The 26,391-nt window shown below is 36.4% G+C and overlaps 1 protein-coding gene across 3 annotated transcripts in view; it reads right to left on the bottom strand.

The window, feature by feature from the left end:
- Window positions 1–26,391, bottom strand: part of LOC150061855 (BEN domain-containing protein 5) — a 971,256-nt gene that overhangs the window by 429,411 nt on the left and 515,454 nt on the right. For all 3 annotated transcript variants that reach the window (XM_090334883.1, XM_090334882.1, XM_090334881.1), the window contains exon 5: window positions 12,010–12,226. In XM_090334883.1, coding sequence (XP_090191009.1) covers window positions 12,010–12,226 — 217 coding nt within the window. The remainder of the gene's footprint in view (window positions 1–12,009; window positions 12,227–26,391) is intronic.

The following is a 26,391-nucleotide window of genomic DNA, read 5'->3' as shown; positions in this document are numbered from 1 at the left end:
CTAGGTTTTGCCCTATTGCAAATCTCTGCTAGGAGGGCCCAAGGTTTCAAATGAGGGAAACCATTGAGCCTATGTTCCTTTGAGTCTGGCTTACTTCACTTAATATGATTTTTTCTAAGTCTTTCCATTTCCTTACAAATGGGGTGATGTCATTCATTCTGACAGCAGCATAGAGAATTCCATTGTGTATAAATACCACATCTTGTTGATCCACTCATCAACTGAGGGACATCTAGGCTGTTTCCATATCTTTGCTATGGTAAATAGTGCTGCAATGAACATCATTGTGCTAGTGGATTTAATATGCCCTTGTTTCTGGACGGTTGGGTAAATGTCAAGTAGTGGAATTGCTGGGTCATAGGGGAGCTCTATGTTTAGTCTTTTGAGGAACTGCCATACTGCTTTCCATAGTGGTTGAATGAGTTTGCACTCCCACCAACAGTGTAGTAGTGATCCCTCCTGGCCACATCCCCATCCAGCATTTGTTGTTATTAGTTTTTTTGATCCTGGCCATTCTAACGGGAGTGAGGTGGAATCTTAGAGTTGTTTTGATTTGCATTTCTTTTATGACCAGAGATGCTGAGCATTTCTTCATGTGTCTATAGGCCATTTTTGTTTCTTCTTCAGAGAAGGCTCTCTTTAAGTCTTTGGCCCATCTTTTAATGGGATGGTTGTTACTTTGGAGATTAGTTTTGGAGTGATTCAATTTTTTGAGCTGTTGATATATTTTAGATATGAGGCCCTTGTCTATTGTATGGTTAGTAAAGATCTTCTCCCATTCTGTAGGCTTCCTAATTAATTTACTAGCTATGTCCTTTGCCATATAGAAGCTCTGCAGTTGAATGCAGTCCCACTTATCCAGCCTTTCTCTGATTTGTTGTGTTTCTTGTTGACCTGGGGTTTCTTAATTTTACTTTGTGACCTTAAGCATGACACATGCCAGCTGAGCCTTATGGGTAGAAAGACACTATCACCTTTATCTGAAGGCTCTTGTGAGAATTCTAGGAGATTCAACAGGTGTGCGCCCCAGGCATAAGGGCCTGGCATGGAATAAGTTCTTAGTAAATGTTCATTTCCTTCATGGTGGTGTTATTGATGCAGCTTCCCAAGGCTCCTGACAAGCCTTCCCGCCTCCTCTGTTCACAGCTCCAGAGCCATCAACGAATGCCTGTGCCAGCTGTGCCCCTCAGCTCGCAGGCGGGGCTGCTCCAGACATTGGGTGTCTAATGTGAGAAGGCAGTCTTGTCAAGGTTGCTTGGGGTTACTCATCCCGCCTTCAGGATTTCTGACAGGATGTTTTGATAAAATAAATCTATTTTAAGTGACTGTAATGAAATACTAACCAGTTTCTGAAGGGCTTTTAAGATGCTTTGAAGAAGTTTCAGATCAAAGGGCTTGGGAAGGCAGACTTCGTGCATTAAATATTTAGTACTGATTCAGTCACTTGAGGGCTCAGGCATTTTGACATTGTAGGAGGGAGAAAGCTGGGGACAACCTCATGTTAAAGACACAGGTGACAAGACTCAGCACAAGAGGCCTCTCTTCTGACTGGAAAGTTGGAAGACATGACATTTTGAAGTTTGTCTATCTCAGTATTCAGGGTCTCAGAGAATTATTCATGATCTCTAGTAGTCAGACAAGCAAGCCCTTATTGAGGTAAGTATGCCTTCCTAAAGTGCCACCACCAATCTTAGTGCCAAACATTAGTCACACTGCCACTCAGAAGCTGGGTTTTCTGAAATTTGCAATATGTTTTGTGGCCCAGCTGAGAGACACTGTCATTAAGACTATACATGGTCAAATTCAGCCCTGGCATGTGAGGCTCAATAAGAAAAAATTTTGGTGTTAAATAAGCCTGAATTACATCAGTGCTTAGTAACTATATAATATTAAAGAATTACTTAACTTTAGAATCTCAGATTTCTATTTTTAATGTAGGATATTATCACCTCCTGGAGCTCTTGAGAGTTTGAGATCATGCTTATAAATCACTTAGAACACCTGGCATAAATTTAATGGATGAAAAGCTCATATTCACTTTTATTGTACTTTGGTCTGCTTCCAGAAGAACTCTAAAGGATTCCTGAAGACCCAACTATTTGCTCTGCTTTCTAAATTACAACTAAATTTCAGACTTTAGATTCCAGGAGGGCAAAAATCATATATTTTGCTCACAATTGCAAAATGGTTGAGTATATAACTAGCACATTATGTAGTAAAGGGATTAAAAGAACAAATGAATAAATGTGTGAATACACAACAAGTTTCCAATCTGAAGTAAACCTCACATAATACTCTTAATCACAGGCCATGAGCCAAAACCAAAATTATTCTGAAACTGAGGTTTCTGGAAAGAACCTACAGGAAGCTCTGTTGTTTGGCTCTGTTTATATTGTTTTATTCATTTCCAACAATGTCATAGTTCTTTTTCCATAGGGCAAGCTGGGGAGAGCTACAGTCATATCAAAGTGGAAGACCAAGGATGGAGGGAGCAGTAGGGAGAGTAGGACCCAGCTCTGACTCTGAATCTGGAAGCACTGTTGCCCTTGCCTAGTGCTCAGTTTGTAGAGGAGTCTTGACAGAATAGGAAGTACAAAAGCAGTCCTAGTCCCCACCACCCTGTAAGTGGAATGCTCCTGTCTTGGCCTACCAGGTAATCCAACATGATCTCCAGGTCCTTCTAGGACAGTGGAGTCAGAGTGCATCACAGTTCCTTTGAGGCTGTCTCTGTCTCTTTTTGAAGCATCTAGAGCATAATTCCAGGCCTCAAATAATAGTGATAAGCAGAGGGAACAAGAAGAATTAGGTACCACTCACCTCACTTCTAATACTGACTACTTGAAAGCTCTTTCTCTACTATGACTAAACTCCTTTTAAATAAGCTCATATTTGTCAGACTTTCCTGGACAATATAAATTGTAGCTGAATTTAATACATTCTCCATGATCTCCATTTCCCCCACTGTTGTGCTGCTAACATAGTGAACAGCTTAGACAAGTCAGAACTTAGGAGTAATTCTTGATTTCTCTATTTTCCTTATCTATAATATTCAATTAATGTGAATTTCAACCCTTTGATAGTTCTCCAATTTCTTAACACTTCCATTTTTTAAAATTACTTCTGCCCTGAATTCCATCCTCCACTTAGCACTTAAAGTAAAGTAAATTTGACTTTGTCACTCTCTTGCTTATGACCCTACATTCATAAATCTCATCACAACTGAAAAACAAAAACTCAACAAAACTCCTAGATCCTTCCTATCATTCTGACTTCACTGTGTTATTCCTGGGCTACTTGCTCATACATGTTTTAAAGATATATGAGTATACCTTCAAAACCTTGTCAATGATATCTCTGGTTCAGAAGAAGGCTGATAGGGGAGCAATACATTTTCAATAGCTGGATGATGTCTACAAAGCCTAGAATAATTCAGGTCTCCTAAATTAAATCCATTGGAGATAGAATTGTCAAATATAGTCAAAATATATTGTATTTATAAATTGCTTTGCCAAAGAGCAACTCCTTGTACAATTACTTAAAGGTAGTATTTTTTTTAAAGCTAACCCAGGGAAATACCAATCCTCATTCTCTTTTGTGAACACAGTTTTTTAGGCATTCTTACTAACTGATGGAAAATGTCTTAAAGATGACAAAAGCCAACACTTGGCATTTATGTAGAGTTTTAGAAATTAACTATGTTATTAAATGATAGATATCAATTTGATTAAGAATCTAACATGTGCTGAGTAATATGGTAATTGCTTTTTACATGTGACTTTTTAAAATCACAGGGTTTTAAGATAAATTACCTAGGCTTACATACCAAATTCAAAGTTCACAAATAATTAGCTCTGTGGTTTTTGGCAAGTTACTTGATTTTTCTGGATCTCTATTTGCAGGGAGATTAATATATTTTGCTTTTTCTTAGGTTTGGTTTGGTTTGATTTTCTTTGATGCTGATACTGGGCCTTGAACTAAGAACCTAGAACCTAGTAGCTTAGTTTTTTCCCCACTCAAGTCTGGCACATTACCAAGTGAGCTACCATTCTAATTCTGGCCTGCCCAGCTAACTTTGAACTGCCATTAGATCTCAGCCTTCTGAGTAGATAGGATTTCATTCATGCGGCACTAACAACTGGATTATCTCCTTATGTTTAAAAGTAAATCTTTCATTGACATATGATGTCATTTTACAGTAGCAAGTTAACTAGCATCAAGTATGGTATCTGTAAGTGCTCAATCAGTACTTCTTTTGCTTTGTATTATGACTAAAAAGAATCATTTATTTTTCCCAAGGTACAGATGAAGAAATAGGCTGAGTAATACAATGTCATTTTCTTAAGTAATAATAACTCAGCTGAGATTCAAAAATTAAACAATCTGGCTCTGAAACCTCCTCACACAATGGCATTATTATTGTTTTAGCTGTTGTTGCCATATCATAATTAACAGCACTAATAAAAATGCTGTCTCATTGAGCACAGCAATTTTGAGTCTTTGAAGTGAATGGTGATACCTTGCCACAGAACTATAAAACCTCAGGCTTCTAACTGTGTACATGTAACCTCAGCCACACTCTGCACCCCAAGATGCCATCTCTGTTGCGCTCTTGCCCAGTGTTCACCTTTTGTCCATGCTGGGCTTTATGTTTTCTGAGAGAAGTAACTAGAATGGTTTATTTTTAGGTGGAAAAGAGCTTGCAGGGAAGAGGTTCTGAGATATTGGAGGCTTCTGAATTGAGGAAGTTTTTGGCTCTAGAAACACATCTATCCTAGCCAGGTGCCAGTGGCTCAGGCCTGTAATACTAGCTACTCAGAAGGCTGAGAGTTGAAGATCACAGTTCAAAGCCAGCCCAGACACAAAAGTTCCTGAGACTCTTATCTTCAGTTAACCACCAGAAAACCAGCAGTGGCACTCTGGCTAAATTGGTTGAATGCTAGCCTTGAGCTGAAGAGCTTAGTTCAAGTTCCACGACTGAGAAAACAAAACAAAACAACAACAACAAAAAACACCTATCCTTCCTGAATACATGAGGTCCTCTAATAACACAGAAGTTGCTTCTGGGAAGAGAAAGACTTCTTAGGCCTAAGCAAGGATAGATGGGAGGAAAGAACAGCCAGATGAAATTACAGATAACTGAGGAAAAAACAGAAGCTCAAATCAAGAACTAACTGCATGCTGGTAGTACATACCTGTAATCTTGGCTACTAAGAAGGCTGAGAACTGAGATCATAGTTTGAAGCTAGTCCAGGCACGAAAGTCAATGAGAATCTTACCTCCAAGAAAGCACCAAAAAAGCCAGAAGTGGAATGGTGGTTCAAGTGGTAACTCACTAGTCTTGAGCAAATATTCTCAGGGACAGCATTCAGGACCTGAGTTCAAGCCTAAGGAGGAACGTGCACGCGCGCGCACACACACACACACACACACACACACACACACACGTTAAAAGGAATTAATTCTTTTTTTTTTGCCAGTCCTGGGCTTGAGCTCAGGGCCTGAGCACTGTCCTTGGACTTTCTCAAGGCTAGAACTCTACCACTTGAGCCTCAGCACCACTTCTGGCTTTTTTCTATGTATGTGGTACCGAAGAATCGAACCCGGGTCTTCGTGCATGCTAGGCAAGCACTTTAACCACTAGGCCAATCTCCTGGCCCTAAAATGAATTAATTCTAAGAGATCATGGATAGCTATCTCATTTTTGCTTGTACCTTCCCCTGCTGCTCGATTCTCCAACTGCTCATCTATAAGGTGTAACAGAATAGAGTATCTATGACTTTGTTCTGTGGGGCAAAAGATATAGAAGGAGGCCAGGCTAACCAAATTACCTTCCTCATAGGCTACTGGCAAAAAAAAAACCTAGGACAGGTAGAAGCACAGTTACACCTAAGATGAAAGCAGACCATGTCTTGAGCCATGTCAGAGGAGGAAAAACAGATCCCTAGAAGCAACATTACCTGTGCTGAAGACAAGATGTGGCAAATGCTTTTCCATCAGTAAATGCTATCATTATCTTCTGAGATTCTTATGGCAACACAAGATATTCAGTGGAGAGACTTAAGCAACATGAAAAACAGATGTCAGGCAGATCTGAGTACAGTTGCTGTTTATTTTACTAAGTAGGTATGTGAACCTAAACTTAGTTAACCTAAGTTCTAGTTTCATCATCTATTCAAGAGAATAGCAGCAGCATATAGCTAATTATGAAGATGAAATAATTACATGTGATATGAGTCTAGCTCATAGTGTGATTAGTCCCACTCCTTCCTAAATCCTTAACAAAATGACATTTGGAGGCAGAGGCTTTAGAAGGTATTTCAGTCCACAAGGGTAGATACCTAATGAATGGGTGTGTTGTGCTTGTAAGAAGATGAAAATACCAAAAATCTTTTTCTTCCATGTGAGAATAAAATAAGAAATCTGCACAAATAAAAATAAATCTGTAGCCCACAAACCAAAATGGACTTTAACAGAAGAATAGAAGAAGCCAATCACATTGCTATCCGAGCTTTAGCCTTTAAGCCTCCAAAGAGAAATATGGTTCTTTGTCATAGTAGCCCAATCAATGTCAGGACTAAAATGGCTCTTCTTCATTGCAGTGCAGAGTATCATACTCCCCAAACACCAAATCATTCTTTGAAGGTCTATATACCTCATCATGAATGAAAGAAAAATGAAAGCTCACAGTCATCCATCTCCCCTTTGTCACAAAAATGGCAGCTTGGACAAATAATATCAAGATGGATAACAGTCCCCTGACCTATTTAGATAAAGTTAGAAAACTTTTAAATATGCATGAATATTACTGAGTGAAAAGGAGGAGGCTGCTTCAAATGATTGCAATGCATATTAATATCTTATTATCTACTTTAATGTAGGGAAGATACTGGAAAGCTCTATGTTCTTCTTAACAAAATGATTGCTTTTTAATGTCCATGCTATTGTAAATATGCCCTGAAAATCAAATAATATCCGGGCCTGAAGTTAAATAACTTAGAAAAATGAAGTCTAGGATTTAATAAATTAATCCAAACCAAAGGGCTATAGAAAAAAATTCTGTTATTCTATTTTCCAAAATGCTATCTGCTTAGGAATACAAAGAAGGAACATCTGAATATTCGTAAAAGTTTCTCCAAGTAGGAAAGGTATAAATTAATATATCTATTTGACAAGCTTTTCTTGAAAGCCTACTGTGCAACTACTAGTCATATTATTTCTCTGGAGGCACAAATAACAAAATTCAGACATTCCTCTTGAGGTCTTTCTGGTTAATAATGGGCATTCCCATCTAGGATTGCTACAATACTATCTTTAGCAATAATAAGTAATCTGTTCTCATGCTTTAGATAATTTTTAGGATGCCTCTCAACTTCTCTAGTTCACTTTTATTCCTAATGACATGAACTTACTACTCTTGGTAACAAAAGTGAGCCTAGATATGACAATAAATTTATTTAAGATGTTTGTCAATGTCATTCTGAGAAATAGAAACTAGTAAGATATATACTACCATTAATTTCTACATTTTCAATTATCTACTGTGTACCAGCTCTTTTGTACTAGTTAATTTTCATCAGAAACAACAGAGAGCTGCAGACACTGAGATGAAAGTGCTGAAAGAAAACACTGTCAGCAACATTCAGTGAAGCCAGAACTACCTTTGTACCAAACCAGACAAAGCCATGACAAGAAAAGAAAACTACATATCAATATCCCTTATGAATACAGACTCAAAAATCCTCAACAAAGTATAACTAGACAATTCAGCAACATATAAAAGAAAATATGTCTAAATGGGTCTAAGACCATGAATACCAGTTTGGGTTAATATCAATACCATTTTAATAAAATAATTTACGGAAACCACATCATCTTCCCAAGACATAGTTAAAATACATGATGAAAATACTCAACAAAGTAGGAGTCAAAGGTAACTTCCACAAAGTTAAAAGCTAACATCACATTTAATGGGGAAAGACTGGGTACATTATCTCTAAGACAGGGAATCTGTCCTTGACAAGTATATTTAACATTTAACTGGACTATTCCTAATAATCTAGGTAATTGGAGAGAAAAGATATGGAAGAATGAAGTAAAAGGAGGTAAAAACATCTCTGCTTACAAAAAATGATGTCATATATGGAAAATTCAAGAAAATATCCCAAAAGCTATTGTAATGAATACATGAGTTCAGCAAGGCTGAAGAATGCAAGTTCAAAACAAAAGCTCCATTTGTATTCTAGTACACAAAATCAAGAAAACAATTTTACATTAATCTCAAAAAAATAAAATAAGTAAGAGTTAATTTAACAAAATATCTGCAAGCCTTGAAAAAGCTATATACCTTGTGGGTAGAGATGGAAGAACTTGGGAGAGGGGGAGGGAGAGGTGACATTGTTCAAAAAGAAATGCACTCTTTACCTGTACCCCCTCTATACATAACCTTTAAAATAACAATTAGAAATACATGGAAAGAAATAAAAAGAAAAAAAGGTAAAGCAAACCATATGTACGTGAAAATTCAAAGACATTCTTAAGATGTTTTTGGTTAAATCTTAAACTTTCTAAATAGAGCCTAAAGTATAAAATTCTTTGAAGAAAACATAGGAGTAAATTGTGACCTTGAGTTAGGCATAGGCTTCTTCAATGGGCTGAGCATGCGATAGACAGTTCTTAAATCACATTTTAATATTCTAATTCCCAGTGTGATACTTTTAGGAGGTTTTGACTCTTGAGAGGTAGTTATAGCAGGGGAGTAGAGCCCATGTGAAGGAGATTCCCATCCTTACAAAAATAACAAAGAATATAAGTTAATGCAATGGAGATATTTCTTAATTTATAATGACTCCTACATTTAGAATATAATCAATATAATTCATCAGTAAGGCAATGCATATTAAAACAATGATGAGATTCTATAATATTCACACAAAATGGCTAAAATAAAAATATATATAATTCCAAGTGTTGGAAATCATCTACAATCCTTCTATACTGTTGATAATGAATGTGGTCTATATACACAATGAAATCCTACTCTTCTATAAGAAAGAATGATATGCCATTTTGAAGAAATGGAAAGCTTGGAAAAATTATATTAAGTCAAGTAAGCTAGCCTCAGAGAAACATAGATTGCATGGTTTCCCTCATTTGTCATAACTAGAATGTGCCTATAAATCTATAAGTAAAAACACTGGATGTATAAGATTAAAGAAAACACTTGGTAAACTACTGGCCAACCATCTTCAGCAACTCATCAAAAAAATTATACTCTATGAACAAACAGGATTCATCATACTGATGCAAAGCTGGTTCAATATATGCAAATCAAGTAATATAATTCATCACATTAACAGGTGCAAGGGCAAGAATCACATGATTATCTCAATAAACATATAAAAGGTTTTGGCAAGATCCAACACCCCATTTATGCTAAAACCTCTGGAGTAACTAGGAATCCATGGAACATTCCTTAGTATAATAAAGGCTGTGTATGACAAACTCACAGCTAGCATTATATGTAATGGCAAAAAGCTAAAGCTATTTCCTTTAAAATCAGGAATGAGACTCTCTCTACTCCTCCTTAACATAGTATTAGAATTCCTATCCAGAGCAATAAGGCAAGAAACAAGCATACAGGGGATCCTGTATTTAAAGAACCCAAGTTGCTTGACCTGATTCAAAACTTTGGCAAGGTAGCAAGTTATAAAATTAACCTTCCTATATGCCAAGAAAGAGAGGAGCGAAGAAGCAACCAGGGAAAGTAGCTCCTTTTGCAAAAGACTCAAAGAAAATAAAGTAACTAGGAATTAAGTAAGAATGTAAAGGACCTTTATGATGAAAACTTTAAAATCCTGAAAAAAGGGAAATTAAAGCAGAACTGAGGAAATGGAAAAACCTCCCATGATTCTGGATTGGAAGAATTAACATCGTGAAAATGACAATCTTACCAAAGGCGGTCTACAAATTCAGTGCAATGCACATCAATACCCCAATGTCATTCTTTGAGGAAATAGAAGAAGCAATCCAAAATTTCATATGGGATAATAAAAGATCTTGTATAGCAAAAACAATTCTTAGCAGAAAGAAGGAGGAATATCAATACTAAACTTTAGACTCTATTACAGAGCTATAGTAACCAAAACAGCTTGGTACTGGCACAAGAACAGGCCTGAGGACCAATGGAATAGAACTATCAACCGATAGACTTATGGCCACCTAATTTTTGATTAGAGAGCCTAAAAAATAGAATGAAAGAAAGACAGCTTCTTCAACAAGTGGTGCTGGGAGAACTGATTAAGCACCTGCAGAAAACTAAAGTTGGACCCTTTTTATGTCATCCTGTACCAGGATTAACTCCAAATGGATCAAAGACCTGGAGGTAAAAGCAGATTACATTGAAAACTTTACAAGAAGGAATAGGAGATATATTAGGTCTCCGTGGCACAGGTTGAAACTTTCTTAATAAAGACCCAAAAACACAAATCAAAGAAAGTTTGGACAAATGGGACTGCATTAAACTGCAGAGCTTCTGTATGGCAAAAGTCATAGCTAGCAAGTTAAATAGAAAGCCCATGTAGTGGGTGAAGATCATCACTAACCATGCAACAAAGGCCTCATATCTAAAATATATCAACTGCTAAAAAAATTGAATTACTCCCAAACTAATCTTCAAAGAAACAACCATCCCATTAAAAGATGGGCCGAAGACTTAAAGAGAGACTTCTCTGAAGAATAAATAAGAATGGCCTCTTGACCTATGAAGAAATGCTCAACATCTCTGCCCTTAAAAGAAATGCAAATCAAAACAACTCTGAGATTCTACCTCACTCCAGTTAGAATAGCCATTATGAAGAAATCTAATAGTAACAGATGTTGGTGAGGATGTGGCCAAGAGAGATCAATACTACACTGCTTGTGGGAGTGTTCAAACACTCTAGAAAACAGTATGGTGATTCCTCAAAAGACTAAAAATAGAGCTCCCCTATTCCACTCGTTGGCATTTACCCAAATGTCCAGAAACAAGGACATACTAAACTTACTGGCACAATGATGTACAATGCAGCATTATTTACCATAGCTAAGATATGGAATCAACCTAGATGCCCCTCAGTAGATGAATGGATCAAGAATATGTGGTACTTATAAACAGTGGAATTCTATGCTGCTATCAGAAAGAATAGCATTGCCCCATTCATAAGGAAATGGGCAGACCTGGAAAAAAATCATATCAAATGAAGTAAGCCAGACGCAAAGGATCATAGGCTCCATGGTTTCCCTCATTTGTAATAATTACTACCCACTAAGACTCTCCTTGCAGAGAATTACAATAGCTCAAAATCTATGTACCTAAGGTCATATAGGATGAGAGTAAATGAAATGAAGTCTAGGATATGGAAACAAGAGCTTTATCTTGTGTGATTGTTGTTCTTAATGTAATGTTATTTCTCTTCTCTTTTTTTGTCTTTATGGTTAATCTCATGTTGTTACTGTATCTGACTTTGTTACCTGGTGCATTGTATATATGCTAGTTTGTTTATTTGAAATAGGAAAGGGAAGGTTGAAGACAAGATGGGGAGAGGGAAATGGGGACACAAACATGAGAAGGGGTATCAATGTGTGAGAAACAATGCACCTACAACCTGACAAATGTAATAACTGTAACCCCTCTTTATATTATCCTGACAATAAAAAAAGAAATCTTGATGAGGGGTTATCTACATAATCCCTAGAAATTTAGATGAAATATTATCCTGGTTATTTTGGTAAATGGTACAATAAATCACATGATACGAGAACATTTTTAAAATCATTAAATTATTACTTAGATAAAAGTTCTTGATTTCTATTATTACTTAAAAGAGTTAAAGAGCTAAAAATTCCAAAACATTAATCCTCAAAGTACTAATATACATTATTTGCATTGTATTAAAAAAAACTAAATGGTAAAGTTCTATTTCAAGGTGGCTGGTTTCTAAATGGTCACCTACACCAAGGTGCTAGGCTTACCACGCTCTGGCCCAGTTGCTCCCGAAAGAAATAGTCCAAGTTTCTCTTTTGGAGGCTGTCAAGGTAATGCTGGAAGCGAGTGTATGTATAAGGATAACAGTAAGCAAATTGGTAAATATCTTCTTCTCGGTCAAAACAGAATGCAAAGGACATCACATAGTTCTTCCGATGGTCTGGACAGCGGTAGTAGTACACATTTTTGGGTGGCAGCCTTTGCCTGAAAGACACACAAAAAATAAACTTAGGCTTGGAAATATAGTTCAGGCCTTACAGGTAGCAAAGTGTTATCTAGGAGAAAACTTTCTCATGTCAAGAACCTCTCATGAGTGTGAGGATAGACTAAGAAACCTAGCAAGATCCTGCCTAAAAGTAAGCAGAAGGGAAGGGCAAACTGGAAGATTTGAAACATTTTCTGTTTTCATTCTGTAAATGAGAACTACCTGGTATCATAAAAGAGCCTAAATTCTGCAGAGAGAAAGAGATGGAGGGAGGTGGAAAACTTGAAAATGGGAACCATACCACCTACTACTTCTTTTCCATACTACTGATGGGAAGAGTGGTCTAGTTTAATAGTACTTGGTTATTACAGAAGTAAAACAAAACATGAAAATGCAAAGATAAAGATTAAAAAATCAAAGAAAAATGAAGCTCATGGGAGGGCAGATTTTAGTTCACTATCAGTTATACTCTTCAACACTCAGCTGAAGAGATAGTAAGTACAACAGGAAAGCTTGAAGTGATTCCATAAAGAAAGATCCTGTACTTGACTTGATGTCAGGTTACATGAGGCAGCTTCTCATACTTAGCACAGACACTTTGGGATAATCCAATGAAACAATGCAATAATATTAACAATTACTAATGTACTTTTTACTATGTATATAGATCCATATTGTTTATAACCATAATGTACTATTTGCTATACATATATAGCATATATATATATATATCCCTTCCAAGCACTTTATACTGTATTAACTACTCTATTGCAACAATATTCTAAGGTTATTCCTATTATCCAACAATATGATGAAAATGATGATAAAGAATGTTTCCAAAAATAAGCATGAATGCAATTCCTCAGAAAAAGAGCTGGTCCAACATCTGCTCCTATAGAAGATATAGGAAGCTTACAAACCCTGGTGTATGTTTCTCAAGACTGAATATAATGGCTTATCTCCTAGAAGAAGTCACTGTACAGGCTCAATTCTCTAGCTCTGTTTAGAATGCTAAAATATAGGGTACCTAATTTCCTCTCTAATAAAGCAGAATAAATAGTTGGGAATAAGATATTTCTCTGGGTTTTGGATTTACCTATTTTCACCTATATTTCCTCAAATAAGTAGAAAGGGAAATAAAAAAGAATTAGTTTTTTCCAGGCTTTAAGCCATAATAAAGATACACAAAGCAAAAGCATCACAAAGTCATTCAAGTACTTACTCCCAAAGGGAGTAATGTACATTAAGTGCCCAGTTTATGCCAATATATTTCATTGGTTGTGCAATACTTTCTGACTATCAAATACATAATCTCTCTGCCATATCAAGTCTGTTCCACCTGAGATTCATGCAACAGTTGCAGTTACACAGTCATTTAATCCCCCTGTTTAATTTATTTAGGGGCAGGCAGCATATTGGCATCAATTTTCCCAGGTATATTTGAAATTGAGATCATAATTCATGTCTCTTCTGTTTGCAGGAGCAGCAGAATCTCTCCTCTGTCATGCAAGCCAACACATGGCCTTTAGTCTATGGTTGGTTGGAACCATCAAGGCATTTTCTCTGGCTTGAGTCAGTTGCCCCCTCCTTTCCTTCTCTGGTGTCTGGCACAGCTAGGTGATTGGCATGGATGCCTATATTATATATCTATACTCCCTAAGCAAACAAAGCCCACTCCTCATTCCAATCCTATTTCCCCCAAATAACTATAATAATGCTCCTGTCACTAGCACATCTATTCTTATCTCTCTCCACACTTTGTCACAGCTAATCTCTTTGTGAGTCACAAGGAGGGGGAGAAAAAATGAGTGAAAGAGTACTCAGATATGGGCAACACATTTTTATGCCCTAGGGTATAATCAGATTACCATCTTATCTGGGGCTGATGGGCACTCAAGGTGGAAGGAGAGAGAGAGAGTGCTATATATTGCCTTCCAAGTTTTAGATAACAAAAGGACACTGTTCGCTTCTTGAATTAACCTTTTGTCCTTTATACTGTATTGTTTATTTTGCAGTTTATTTTATATGTAGGGATTTTTTTTTATTTTGTCAGTGCCTTCTGGAGAAGGACACCCACACACTGTGGCAGCAGCTGCTTCTGTTAATTCCAAGCCATTAAAAAAATTAAAATTAAAGCCAATTACTTTGTCTGGTTTAGAACAGGAGAATAGCTGAGACTGATTATTCCCTCTGGTCTGATCATAGACAGCAACAACATTCCTGCCTACAGTTGGCTAGTGGCAAGATGAGAAAGCTACCATAAACCACATGGACAGTCACACAGTCCAACCCAGATTCCTCAGAGGTAGCAAGAAGTTGCCACTGGACAAGAAACTCAGATTTAGATTCAAGTCCAAGTTTTTGTTGTCTACTTGCCCTGTCTGTATTCCTGAATGATATGTTTTTACCATCATATAAGTCCTGTAATACATCATAGGGTTGTTAATGGACCCTTACATGAAAATGACCATGCTTTCAGAATGGTACTCTGATGGCAATAGGTTCATATGTATGAGAAAATTGCAAGCAAGAGCTGCAATGGATTAGGCTTGCACTGAAATTTTGTATACAAGTTATTTTGTTACTGTATCATGAGTAGAACAAGAATAAAGATTTAGGTTTCAAAGTCACTATATGGATTCTTGTTGTTCTTATCTAGTATGAAACCTAGCATAAGAAGGTATCCAATAAACATCTTATATGAATAATTGAATAACTATGAATAAATGAATAAGCTGGATTCCATTGGACCTGGGCTTCTCCTTCTATAAAACAAAAATAGTATTGTGGATTTATTGTAAATGTTAGTTACATAGCAGATGATAGCAAGTGCTTAGTTCATGGGAACTGTGCTCATCAACGTAGATGTTCCATGCGATGTAACACTGGTGTCATGCTGTGTCTTGATACAGAACAATGAATTCCAAAATACACATTGTGTGCATAAACTATGATATGGGCAGTGTGGGTCAATATAGAGAAACATGGAATAAGTGAAAAGAGAAGGGGACACTTTAAACACTTGTTTACGAAAAAAAAATCAGTAAAACTCTATTTTCTCTTCCTAGTCTTTCCAAGTTGCAATGTAGCCAAATACACTCCTTTCATTTAGGTGAAATAAGTTGTGTTCAAAGGTAGGACTTAACTTCTGTAGATACAAATGATAGTAAGAAAACTGTTTACAGACGTTACCCCTGCTGGTTAGTTTGTATAAATTTTCCCAGCTAATTGTGCTATGGCCCATGCTGACAGGCTCAGCCTGTATATTTTACTCAGTATGTGAAACACATTGAGTGTTCAGATCACTAGTTGCAAGTATTGACAGTAAATGTAGGAAATTAAAGGTTAGATGAATGTGGACAATTCTGAGCATTGACAACAGATAAAAATTTGGACTCTTGACACACTTCACTTGCTGTAAATCTAAATATATATGCATGTACATAAACACTATATACATATACTATATAACCTATGTTATGTTATATGCTATATATAATGCATTACATATTCTGGCATATATTATATGGTTCTGGGACTTGAACCCAAGACCTGGGCACTGGCATGTGCTTCTTTTGCTGAAGTCTAGTATTCTACCACTTCAGCCAAATGTCAGCCTCTGGCTTGTTTTGAGTAGTTTGTTGAAGATAAGAGTACAGGGTCTTTTCTGTCTGGGCTGGCTTCAAACCATGATCCTCATACTCAGCCTCCTGAGTAGCTAGGATACAAGTGTGAGACTCTGGCATCCAGCTCTACTTTCTATCTTCAAAACAACAAGTATACATGTCAAGATACACACAAAATTGAATTATACAATTTCTGAATGAAGCTCACACTAAACCATACAGACACAGTCATGAACACACACAAAAATCCACAAGTATTTCTTAGGTTTCAGAAAGACAAATGAGCTTTTCCTTTCTACCACTTGCCACCTGTGAGATTTCAGATCACTTGAGCCTTTAATGTTGGTTTTGATGCTATTAATGAGACCTCTAAGTTTTGGTTATATTTTGTTCAAATAATTGAAAATCTCTAATTGAGTATTCATTATATGAAGTATCCAAAAGTACCCAAGGGTTTTATTGAATTGGCAAATATTGAAAGCAAAGCTTGTAAACAAAAAGATGTGACATTTCTCTTTACAAAAGCAAGGAAGAAAATATACAAATTAAACCTTAAAAGAAAACTGAAATACTTAATTTTGAAATTCAACACATATTTTGAATATCTCACTTAATGAGGATGATTATTTGATAGATATTCAACTCTTAATTGAATATTTATATGCTGTATTAAAGTGGACTGAAATTAAGAAGGCCTATAGTTGTACATCTAAACTTGGTGACTCTCTAAAGGAATCACAAGAGAAAGTTTATTTGATAAATTTTAGTTAGCTAAAAGATAAATACTTCTCTGAAAAGAACAAACAAGATATAACTAAAAAAAATTTGAATTGGAAATTTTATATATCTCAGTATTAAAACACCTATACTTGAAAATGTTTTCTATTGAGAAGCATTACTTCTACACATATCAGATACCTAAATAACTACATAGAGAATGATACCTAGAAATAATATAATCTGTAAAGAAAAGCTTCAAAGTAATTATTCACAAAATGCATTTCTATAAAGACTGAAAGTATCAAACCTAAAAAATAAGATCATATTAAAATATTTTTGGTAAAAATACAAATGGTGCATATGTACAAATATAGGTGTGGCTATGAAACTATTGAAGCATATGAATGAATGCTAAAAGTAAACACTGAAAAATGCACATAAGGCTTTTAAAACTTGTGGTTTAATATAGATGCCTAATAATTTTGTTATTAAAATTAATTTTATGTTTTAAAAATAGAATTTGAAAATGCTTTTATAAATACTTGTGGTTTAATATAGATGCCTAATAATTTTGTTATTAAAATTAATTTTATGTTTTAAAAATAGAATTTGAAAATGCTTTTATAAATACCAGTGTAATGAAAAGCAATGTGTAATAATTGCAATTATTGTTAAAAATGTAATAATTTGGTTTCAAATAAAACTAGTATTCCAAAAGCAGAAACATTTATAGTTCGTCCTTCTAATGAGATGTTAAATTACACGATCATTCCATCCATCTGCCAACTGAATGACTCCCTTTGGATGCTTCAAAATCATCTCTAATTTAATATAATTAAAATCATATTCTGACATCTAGACTTCTGAAAGTGCTACATCTCAACAAAGAGTCACACAATTTCCTACTCACCCAATAAGATAAAACAGAAAAATAAGTTGACCTTTTCTCCCCTCATTTTCCCCTTGTTTCCATCAATAAAAGTTGCCTGTCTTGTCAAATTAAAAACAAGCTAAAATAATAATAGTAGATACATTGCCCAGAGCTTCCAGTATTGGCATACTTTCTAGATGATGGGAAGACAAAAATAGGAAAGAAAGCAATATCTTGCTTCAATGGACTTTAAATTGGAACAGGAAGGACAGACAAATACAACAAACAAATCAGTATGTAGGATAGAATGAAGTATCCTGTGAGAGGAAGGAATACTAACATAGGAAGAGTGTGAAAACTAGTACAGGGGATGTTCAGTTAATGTGTTCAGAGATTATGATTGGTAAAAAGAGATGTATGAATGAAGTATATCAGGAAAAGAGTGAACCAGAGGAAAGATCTGGCACACAAGCCCAAGGGCAGGAATGAGTTTGGTATGTATCTATAACAGCAGAAAACTCAATGTGAATGAACAGGACTAAGTAAAGACTGGATTGGCCAAAAATGAGTTAGACAGTGAGGGAGAGAAGACAGTTATGGGGCATGGCAGGCTTTGGTAAGAGTTTTGTATGGTAGAGATAAGAAAGACCAGTTACATAAATACTGCAATGATCAGGGAACGATATAAGGATGTGCTTGGCAAGGGCAGAAACAGAAGATGTGATCAAAAGTTGTTGCATTTGAATCTGTCTTTGCTGTTGTTGGGTTTTTTGGTCATATTTTCATTTTTATTTTCTTTGCTGTTACTCAAGGCCATGTACCTTCATGAGTTGTTTGTTCAGTTTGTCTTTGATCACCTGAGCCACATTACTAGCCTAGCTTGCTACATATTGGAGATGGAGTCTGGTGAATTTTTCTAGCAGGTTTGGCTATGAACCAATCTTCTGGATCTTAGCCTCCTGAGTAGCTAGTTTTACAGGTATAAGCCACTGAAGCACTGCTGGAATCTGTTTTGAAAATAAAAAGGATTGGTTGTTGAGGCATTTTATATAAAAAGGAAAAGTAAGAGAGAGGGCTGGGAATGTGGTTTAGTGGTACAATGCCTAGCATGCATAAAGCCCTGGGTTTCATTCCCCAGTATCAGATAAACAGAAAAGGCTGGAAGTAGTGCTGTGGCTCAAGTGGTAGCATTAGCCTTGAGCAAAAAGAAGCTCAGGGACTGTGCCCAGGTGCTGAGTTCAAGCCCCAGGACTTGCCAAAAAAAATAAAGTTAATAGTAAAGTCAGTGATGAGAATAAGAATTTGTTAGCTTATCTCCATGTCTTTTGCTGAACTTTTAAAAATATATTTTATTGTACTTATTGGAAGGGTTACATTATATTCACCAGATAGAAGGTGCATTACTTCACAAACATTGATACCCTTTCTCATATCTTGGTCTCCATTTCCCTCCCACAATCCCTGCCCCTCATCTTGTTTTCCCCCTTCCTTAATCAGATTTCAAATAAACATATATACAATATATCAGATAACAAAGTAAGATACTGTAACAATATGAGATAACCAAGGGAAAACAAAAGAGATGATAAATAACAGTAAATTAAGAGCAACAATCACATATTATTCAGCTCTTGTTTCTATATCCTGGAGGTCCTTTCATTTAGCCTCATCCTATATGGCCTTGTGTATCTAGGTTTTGCCCTACTGTAAACCTCTGTTAGGAGAGTCCAAGGTTTCTACTAATTATGACAAATGAGGGAAATCATTGAGCCTATGTTCCTTTGAGTCTGGCTTGCTTCAATTCATGTGATTTTTTTCTAAGTCTTTCCATTTCCTTACAAATGGGACTATGCCGTTCTTTCTGATAGCAGCATAGAATTCCATTGTGTATAAATACCACATCTTGTTGATCCATTCATCAACTGAGGGGAATCTCAGTTCCATATCTTCGCTATGGTAAATAGTGCTGCAATGAACATCACTGTGTTAGTGGATTTAGTAAGTCCTTGTTTCTGGATGACTGGGTAAATCCAAGGAGTGGACTTGTTGGGTCATAGGTTAGCTCTACGTTTAATCTTTTGAGGAACCTTTTGCTGAACTTTTTACATCTCATTGAGGTCTTTAAATTCTCCAAGAGATTTGGATTTATCTATCTCCAAAAGATATCTCCAGTCTCTCTGCTCATCTATATTTCTGTTTATACTAGGAACTGAAAAAGTCCCCTACCCAGCCCAGTTTTTTTTTCTCATACTACTCCCTCTCAATTTCTTTGCCCTTTCCCATAATTCAGCTTTGAATTGGATTCTCTCATTTCCTGGATTAAAATTCTTTGACAACTTCCAATTATGCTAGAATGAAATCCAATCTCTTTAACATAAACTTTTCACTTCCTCAGATGCTCTAAGTTTGTAGTTTATCTCACCATCGCTGAATACTTTTCCTCTAATCCATTCTCTACACTAACACCATTCCTTGCTTCATTGAACTAATTGTTTTGTTGTTAGTTTTAGCTCAAATGTTACTGTCCCTTACATCATCTAAATTAGACTCTCCTCCAAGTGCCTTGAAACAAGTAGGTTTTTTATCAAATAATTAAGTTAATTTATAATCATAGGTATATTGTGCTTGTTTATAGTTACATTTCTAACTAGCTTGCAGTTTCTATATGAGCAGGAACAATATCCACAATTTTTGCTTGCCAGTAAATAATCTGACATTGACACGAGAGACATGTTTTAGTTATTTGTTCACTGAATGGAGTTAATATGTGCTGGCACACACACACACACACTGACACACTCACACACATCTATGCCAGAGAGGTAAGAAATCTGTACTTAACAAATAGTTAAGTACAGATGGTTCCTGGGTTCTCAACTGCACCATGCTGTGGTGGATTTTGCTAAAGGATCTTCTAAGATGGCCCATGGGTCAGTTTTTACCTAGTACTTCTCTAAGAGAAATTATGAAGGGTCATAGAAAAACTTCCTCCCCATTTCTTTATAGTTACATAGGTTCATAATAAATATGTTGATTTGACTCTGGATTCCTCCTGCTTTTCTTTCCATCACATCAGATAGCAGGTTTTAAATAGGGGTTCATTGTCACTGAGTCCTACTATATAAGGAGTCACTGTGAGATCTTTAAGCCTGTCCATGTGGTTATCAGCCTGCTTCCTTCAAAAGGGGTGAGGCAGTGGTGATAGCAGTCAGGGTCCCATCAGAGTAGCCCTTAGTACACAATGCTTATTGGTTGTGTATCTGCAATCACCAAGCAGGCAACTACAGAATAGCTTTGACCAAAGGTGAGGGGTGTTTAGTGAAAAAGAAACAAAGGGGAATGGGACCAGCTAGAACCTCATCTGAAGGTTTCACATTTTTCCCTGATTCCAATATTTCAATCCCAGCAAAGGAACTACATGTTCCCTGAATGATTTTAACTGAGACTCCACTGGAAAAACCAAGTCATAAATAACAGGAATAGACTTCAGTGACCTGGAGTTTAAAGAAGTCAGGAAATGCCCTACTTTCCAGGTTGCCAAATCCAGAGAGCTTAGCCAAAAAGCAAGAAGAAAAATGAGTTGGTCCAAAAACTAAGTTTCCAAGCTCTGGAAAACAGGGGATGAGAGAAAATGAGGTAGAAGCCAAGTCTGAGTCAGCAAGTAAAAAAGTAGATTGCCAAGCAGAAGTTAGGAGAGAGAGTGGGCATGGGTGATGTTCAGGTCTCTGGCACAAAGGTAGATTCACAGTTTCATGGATAAATATGTGATCAAAATAAGCGAGATGGAGAGAGATCAGTCTACTTAGGAAAGATGTTGTCTATACCAGGCTTCAAGTCCGGTTATGTAGTAACTATTGTCTCTTACCACACTGAAGAGAATCAGAAATGAGGTCTACTCTATGTGGAGAGGAACGCCAGTATAAATACATGGAAAGTAACATAGAACTCTTTAGGTATTCTCTCGTGTGCCAGTCTCCAAGCAGTCAAAGGGGAAGCCAAGGTTAGGTCATTGCTCCATGTGAAAACTGGTAACAATTTCGTGACCTATTGATGTACAGGAATGACAACTGTGGCATATGGGAATTGAGGTGAGAGTAAAGCACTGACGGAAGGACAAACTGAGATATGACACATTCCTTGGAATGTCTGATACAGAAAAGGACTCTTGCCTAATAATACCAGAGAGATACCATAGTATGACAGGTACAAAATCTCAGCAGGCTGAGAGTAGAATTAGAAACAAAAATTTGACACAGGAGTCAAAGATGCGAGCAGAGCAAAGCCTTATCATGTTGGTAAGAGACAACTTTAGGTCAGGATTTAGTTATGTTTCTGAAAAAAAAATTCTAGACGTAGGAGGAGCCTTCATTTTTTTTGACCAAGTCTCTGACAAATTGCAGGAAGAGACTGAGCCCAAAATATAATTGGAAATGACTCCACAAGAGGTATTCTAGATTGCCAGGCCATAGGAATCTACTAACAAGCTCACCATAGAATCTTCATATGGTAAGAGTTACTTATCTTTGTCCTCGTTTCCTTTGTCATGTCCTTCTCTCTCCTTAACACTCACTCCATCCCTGTATAACCCTATAATTCAACCTGAATTATGGCTTAATATTGCTCTTGCTTATTATATTAGGGTGGGCTTATTTGTACACTATTATTCCCAAGGTAAATCCATAGCACCTCTTAAACATCAAACAACTAATTTTGATTGATTGAGAGTGAAGAAGGCAAAAACTAGCAAAAGATAAAGGCAAAGAGGAAGGTAGATATAAGAACAGATAATACAACATGTATACCATATTGTTAAGACTCAAGAGTAACTGAAGAAATACCAACAGATTTTAAGCATATTTGAAGAACTTACTGTGTACATTGGCTTCCAAGGGTCACCACTCGGCCATTCCTTCAAGGAATAATGGCTTGAAATGCTAATTCAAAGGAGTCAGCTCTTCCATTTGGCCTTCATCACAAGAAAGACAGTTCTCAATGTCCATCATTTGTCTGCCATGGCACAGCTTTCTTTCCACACCACTGATCTTCACACAGTTAAAACTTATGTGAAAAGCTTTCATACTTCAGTAGACTTATTAATCTTAGAAGCCCTGAATTCATGTATTTCACAACCTCCCACTTTTCAGGGTTATTATGTTAATTAAAATAATGAAATGGACTCAGTAAAGAGCTTTTAGTAATTGAAATGAGTAAATGAACTTTGTAAGTCATCTTCCAGCTTCCTGAAATTTGAGAATCAGAAGTATAGGGGATAAGAAACTTAAAAAAAAGAAAAAGGAATGGTGAGACAAAGGACAAAGGGTGAACTAATGAAACAGTGATACAAGTCAGGAGCAGGAGAAGGGAGGGGATAACAATGTTGGACAAGAAATGTACTCATTATCTTACTATGTGACTGTAACCTCTCTGTATATCACCTATGTAATTAAATTAAAAATAAGAAATGCATAATTATCCCTTAGAAGACTTCATTGTAAATATATAGGCATATATTAGCCCTTTATAATAAATGTACTTGTATAGAGATTTTTTTAGAGACTTGAGACTTCAGATATCATCTAGTCCAGTGTTTTTCAAACATTTTCTAGCTACAAAAATTTCTTCTCCGAAAGAAAGCTAGGAGAGAAACACAATGTGAACAAACAGGTACACAGAAATCATATAGTGAAAAACAAGGGAAAAAGTGTGATATTTAACCTTATTTTCTTATTCACACCGGAAGCCTAGAAAGAAAAATAATCTAGCCTAGAAGCTGAGGTGAGGATTAAATGTTCTATCTGTTCAAAATATTCATTCACCAAATACATATTTATTAGGCAATGATCTGGATTCTGAAGATAAACTAGTATATAAGACAAAGTACTACCGAAGACAAAAAGACAGCATAAGGAAGCCCTTCTTCAAGGAGTGGACAGGACATTTATTATACAAGATTACCAAGTAAGGCCTTTCTGCTTCAGTAACAGCAGAACAAAGTAAAGTAAGCAGAGTAGCCCTTTGTGAGAGAGACTCTGTAAGAGAGGTAATAGGAAGTGAAATTGGGGCATCCCACCTGCTCTTATTAGTTCTCTAGGACAGGGCACTTTCTAAGTGTAAGAATTATATGCCTGAAGCTATAGAGAATTTATGAGAAAGCAATTTTTAAAGACAAGAAGTCTGGCCTCAATCACCATGTGTTTTCCTTTTATCTTTGATTTATAGTTCTGAGACAGGGACTCAAACCCAGAACGTGATGATTTGGGTCATTGGCTTAGCACTCTGTCAACTGAGCCATGCCTCCAACCCCCAAAAGCAGGTTTTGATAGGCATCCAACTATATAACTTTGCTAGACACTGGTGGCTCACACCTATAATTCTAGCTACTCAAGAGGCCAAGATATACCAGTCAGGAAGACAAGCCTGAAATGGAGTCATGACAAAAGTGCCAGCACTGAGCAAAAAAGAAAAAAAAAACCTGAGAGTGTAAGGTCCTGAATTCAAGTCTTAGTCTTGGAAACGACACCAATAACGAAAAATGGCATTATTTTTCTTGCATATTTACTGTAGGTATTTAATAACAAAATAGAGGTAAAGCTCCTGACCTATACCTATGGGATATAATTTAGAAGCCATTTACATTTTCTACTTCCCATTATAGAAATGATGCTTTTGTTAGAGTAAGCATTGATATGTCTTGTTTCCTCAGCACATATTTTCTCTTCCAATCAAATTATTTTCTGTATTTAAATGATTCCTTTCTCCTTGGGTATAGTTTGTTAGGGCTACAAGCAGAGACCTTGTTGTGCCTTCTGAAAGCACATATGCTAACCCAGGATAGTGAGATGGATTCTATGGAATCTGAATCTTTAGCAGAGAGAAAATAAGTTTGGTATGCTTCTCTGTCCTGACCAGACCATTCCACTCAAAGACCCCTTGTTGGTGTCCTCTCCTTGATAGTAAGCTTCTTTGCTTTCTTCTTGCTTTTATGTCCAGGTTTTCATCTCCCACTGATTTTGAGTCCCCAATGTCACTTAATTAAATTTTCTTCTGCCTCAGCTAAGCAGAATACATTTCCATTCTTAGTTATTAAAGAATTGGTTAGCATAAGACTTTCGAGAAGTTTGAAAGACAGTTTGGAAGAAAAGGTCTGATATGTCTAACAGCCATTAGATTCAAATCAAAAGCTCTCATCATCAGCCAAACCCCTTTCTGAGAGAACTGTAGGAGGAGTGCTCAACAAAATGTGGAATTGAAATCAGTGTCCATGTGAAAGGAGAAGGCTTTGACATTAGGCTAGGAAGGCCAAACTCCTCTTCTTCAACTGGACTATATTAAAGTAGAACACTATGAATGTGTTCAGGGAGAAGCCAAGTTACTACAATGTGAGGAGAAAGAAGAGGAGGAAAAATGAAATTCCATGGAGTAAAGTCAATGGTGATAGGATCAAAGGGCAAACGGAAGAAGAAAGGTCTTAACGGAGGATTTATTAGACAGCATGGCTTGCATCAGTCCCGGGGGCAGCAATGACTTGGAGAATAAATTCAGTAGCAGTTTCTATCTTTTAGTGCTGAGACTTTACAGAATGTGACATTTCTTAAAAAACGAGTCCTATTCTCCCCAAGGCTTCCAGCTTGCCAGAGACAGATTTCAAGCATTAGGAATGGTATTTAAGGGAAGACAGTAGAAGAAGTGAAATCTCTGCTCTTTCTGGCTTAGTTTTTGGCAGAAATCTTATCTCTATTTACTTGGAAATCACTCCTAATGTGCTTCTACCGGTATTCATGTCACTGGTATCAGCAAAGCTTGAAGTGATCACAAGTTTCTTTGAATAAAGGAAAAGAGGAAAGGTATATGACAACACTCATCATGTCCAAAGTGCACATGTGAGAATGAAACTAGACAACTGGAGGGGATATGGGTTGGGACAGATGAGAGAAAAAACAGAGTGATATGTTGAATTGAAACCCCTTTATACAAGCACTGAGAGAAAGTTTTTTTAAAAAGAAACATCAAGATGATAAAAAATACATTAAAATTTCAGTCTTGGGAGAGGTACAACCATGCTGACCATATTAAAAGGTATTCTGTAGGCTGTGAGAGAAGTATGTGCCCATGTGACCAAGAAAGCATGTATCAGGCAGGAGAGAAGGTGTCCACTTGAAGCATTTGAATTGTGAGTTGATGGGAGGGTGGCTCACCAAAGGGACAAAGGAATGATAAAAGAAATTTAAAAAAGGAACTGCACGGGGAAGATGGAGCCAGAAGTTTTCATTTTAAGGAAGAAATATGAAAACCTTAACATCTATTTTCAAATGTTTACTATGCAAATATAATTAATTAAATGAACAATGACATGAAGGTAAGAAATCATGGTAGGAAAATGGTTGGATAACTATGGTAAGAAAAAGTCATGGTAGGGAAAATTTTGAAGTAATATTAGTACAACCAATGTAAACAAATACCATACAAGGAGGGAACTATGCATTTTCTCAGTCGTGCGTAGAGGTCATAAAATAAGTATAAATAACCATTTCATAGAGCAAAAATAAGCCATTACAATTTTTCCTACTCAAAAACTCAAATAGTTTTCCTATGTTCCCCTAATATTTTGTTACCATTAGAATTTGCCTTAAAACAAATTAAGAAATCTCATAAAGTTGTTACTAAAACCCCTCAATGTAAGCCACAGGCAATATATCATAGCAGAATTCTATAAAAACGATTTTATGAGGTACCATAGTCCAACTGTGCAGCATTCAGGTTATCTTAGCTTGGTTCAAGAACAGTGATACTAATAAATTGTGTATCCTCAGGTAGGATTCCACTAGTGTTATTTCTGACAGCTAAACTTTTATGTACAATAATATGACAAAAGATTTGAGATTCCAGCCTATGTCAAATTGCTAAAATACCAAAGTGGATATTACAAGTATAATCAAGACATTAATCT

This window comes from Megascapheus bottae, chromosome 6 (genome assembly GCF_031878675.1).
Source record: "Megascapheus bottae isolate mThoBot1 chromosome 6, mThoBot2.hap1, whole genome shotgun sequence".
Lineage (NCBI taxonomy): Eukaryota > Metazoa > Chordata > Mammalia > Rodentia > Geomyidae > Megascapheus > Megascapheus bottae.
Note: the sequence above shows the minus strand (reverse complement) of the source record. Positions and strands in the feature narration are given on the sequence as shown.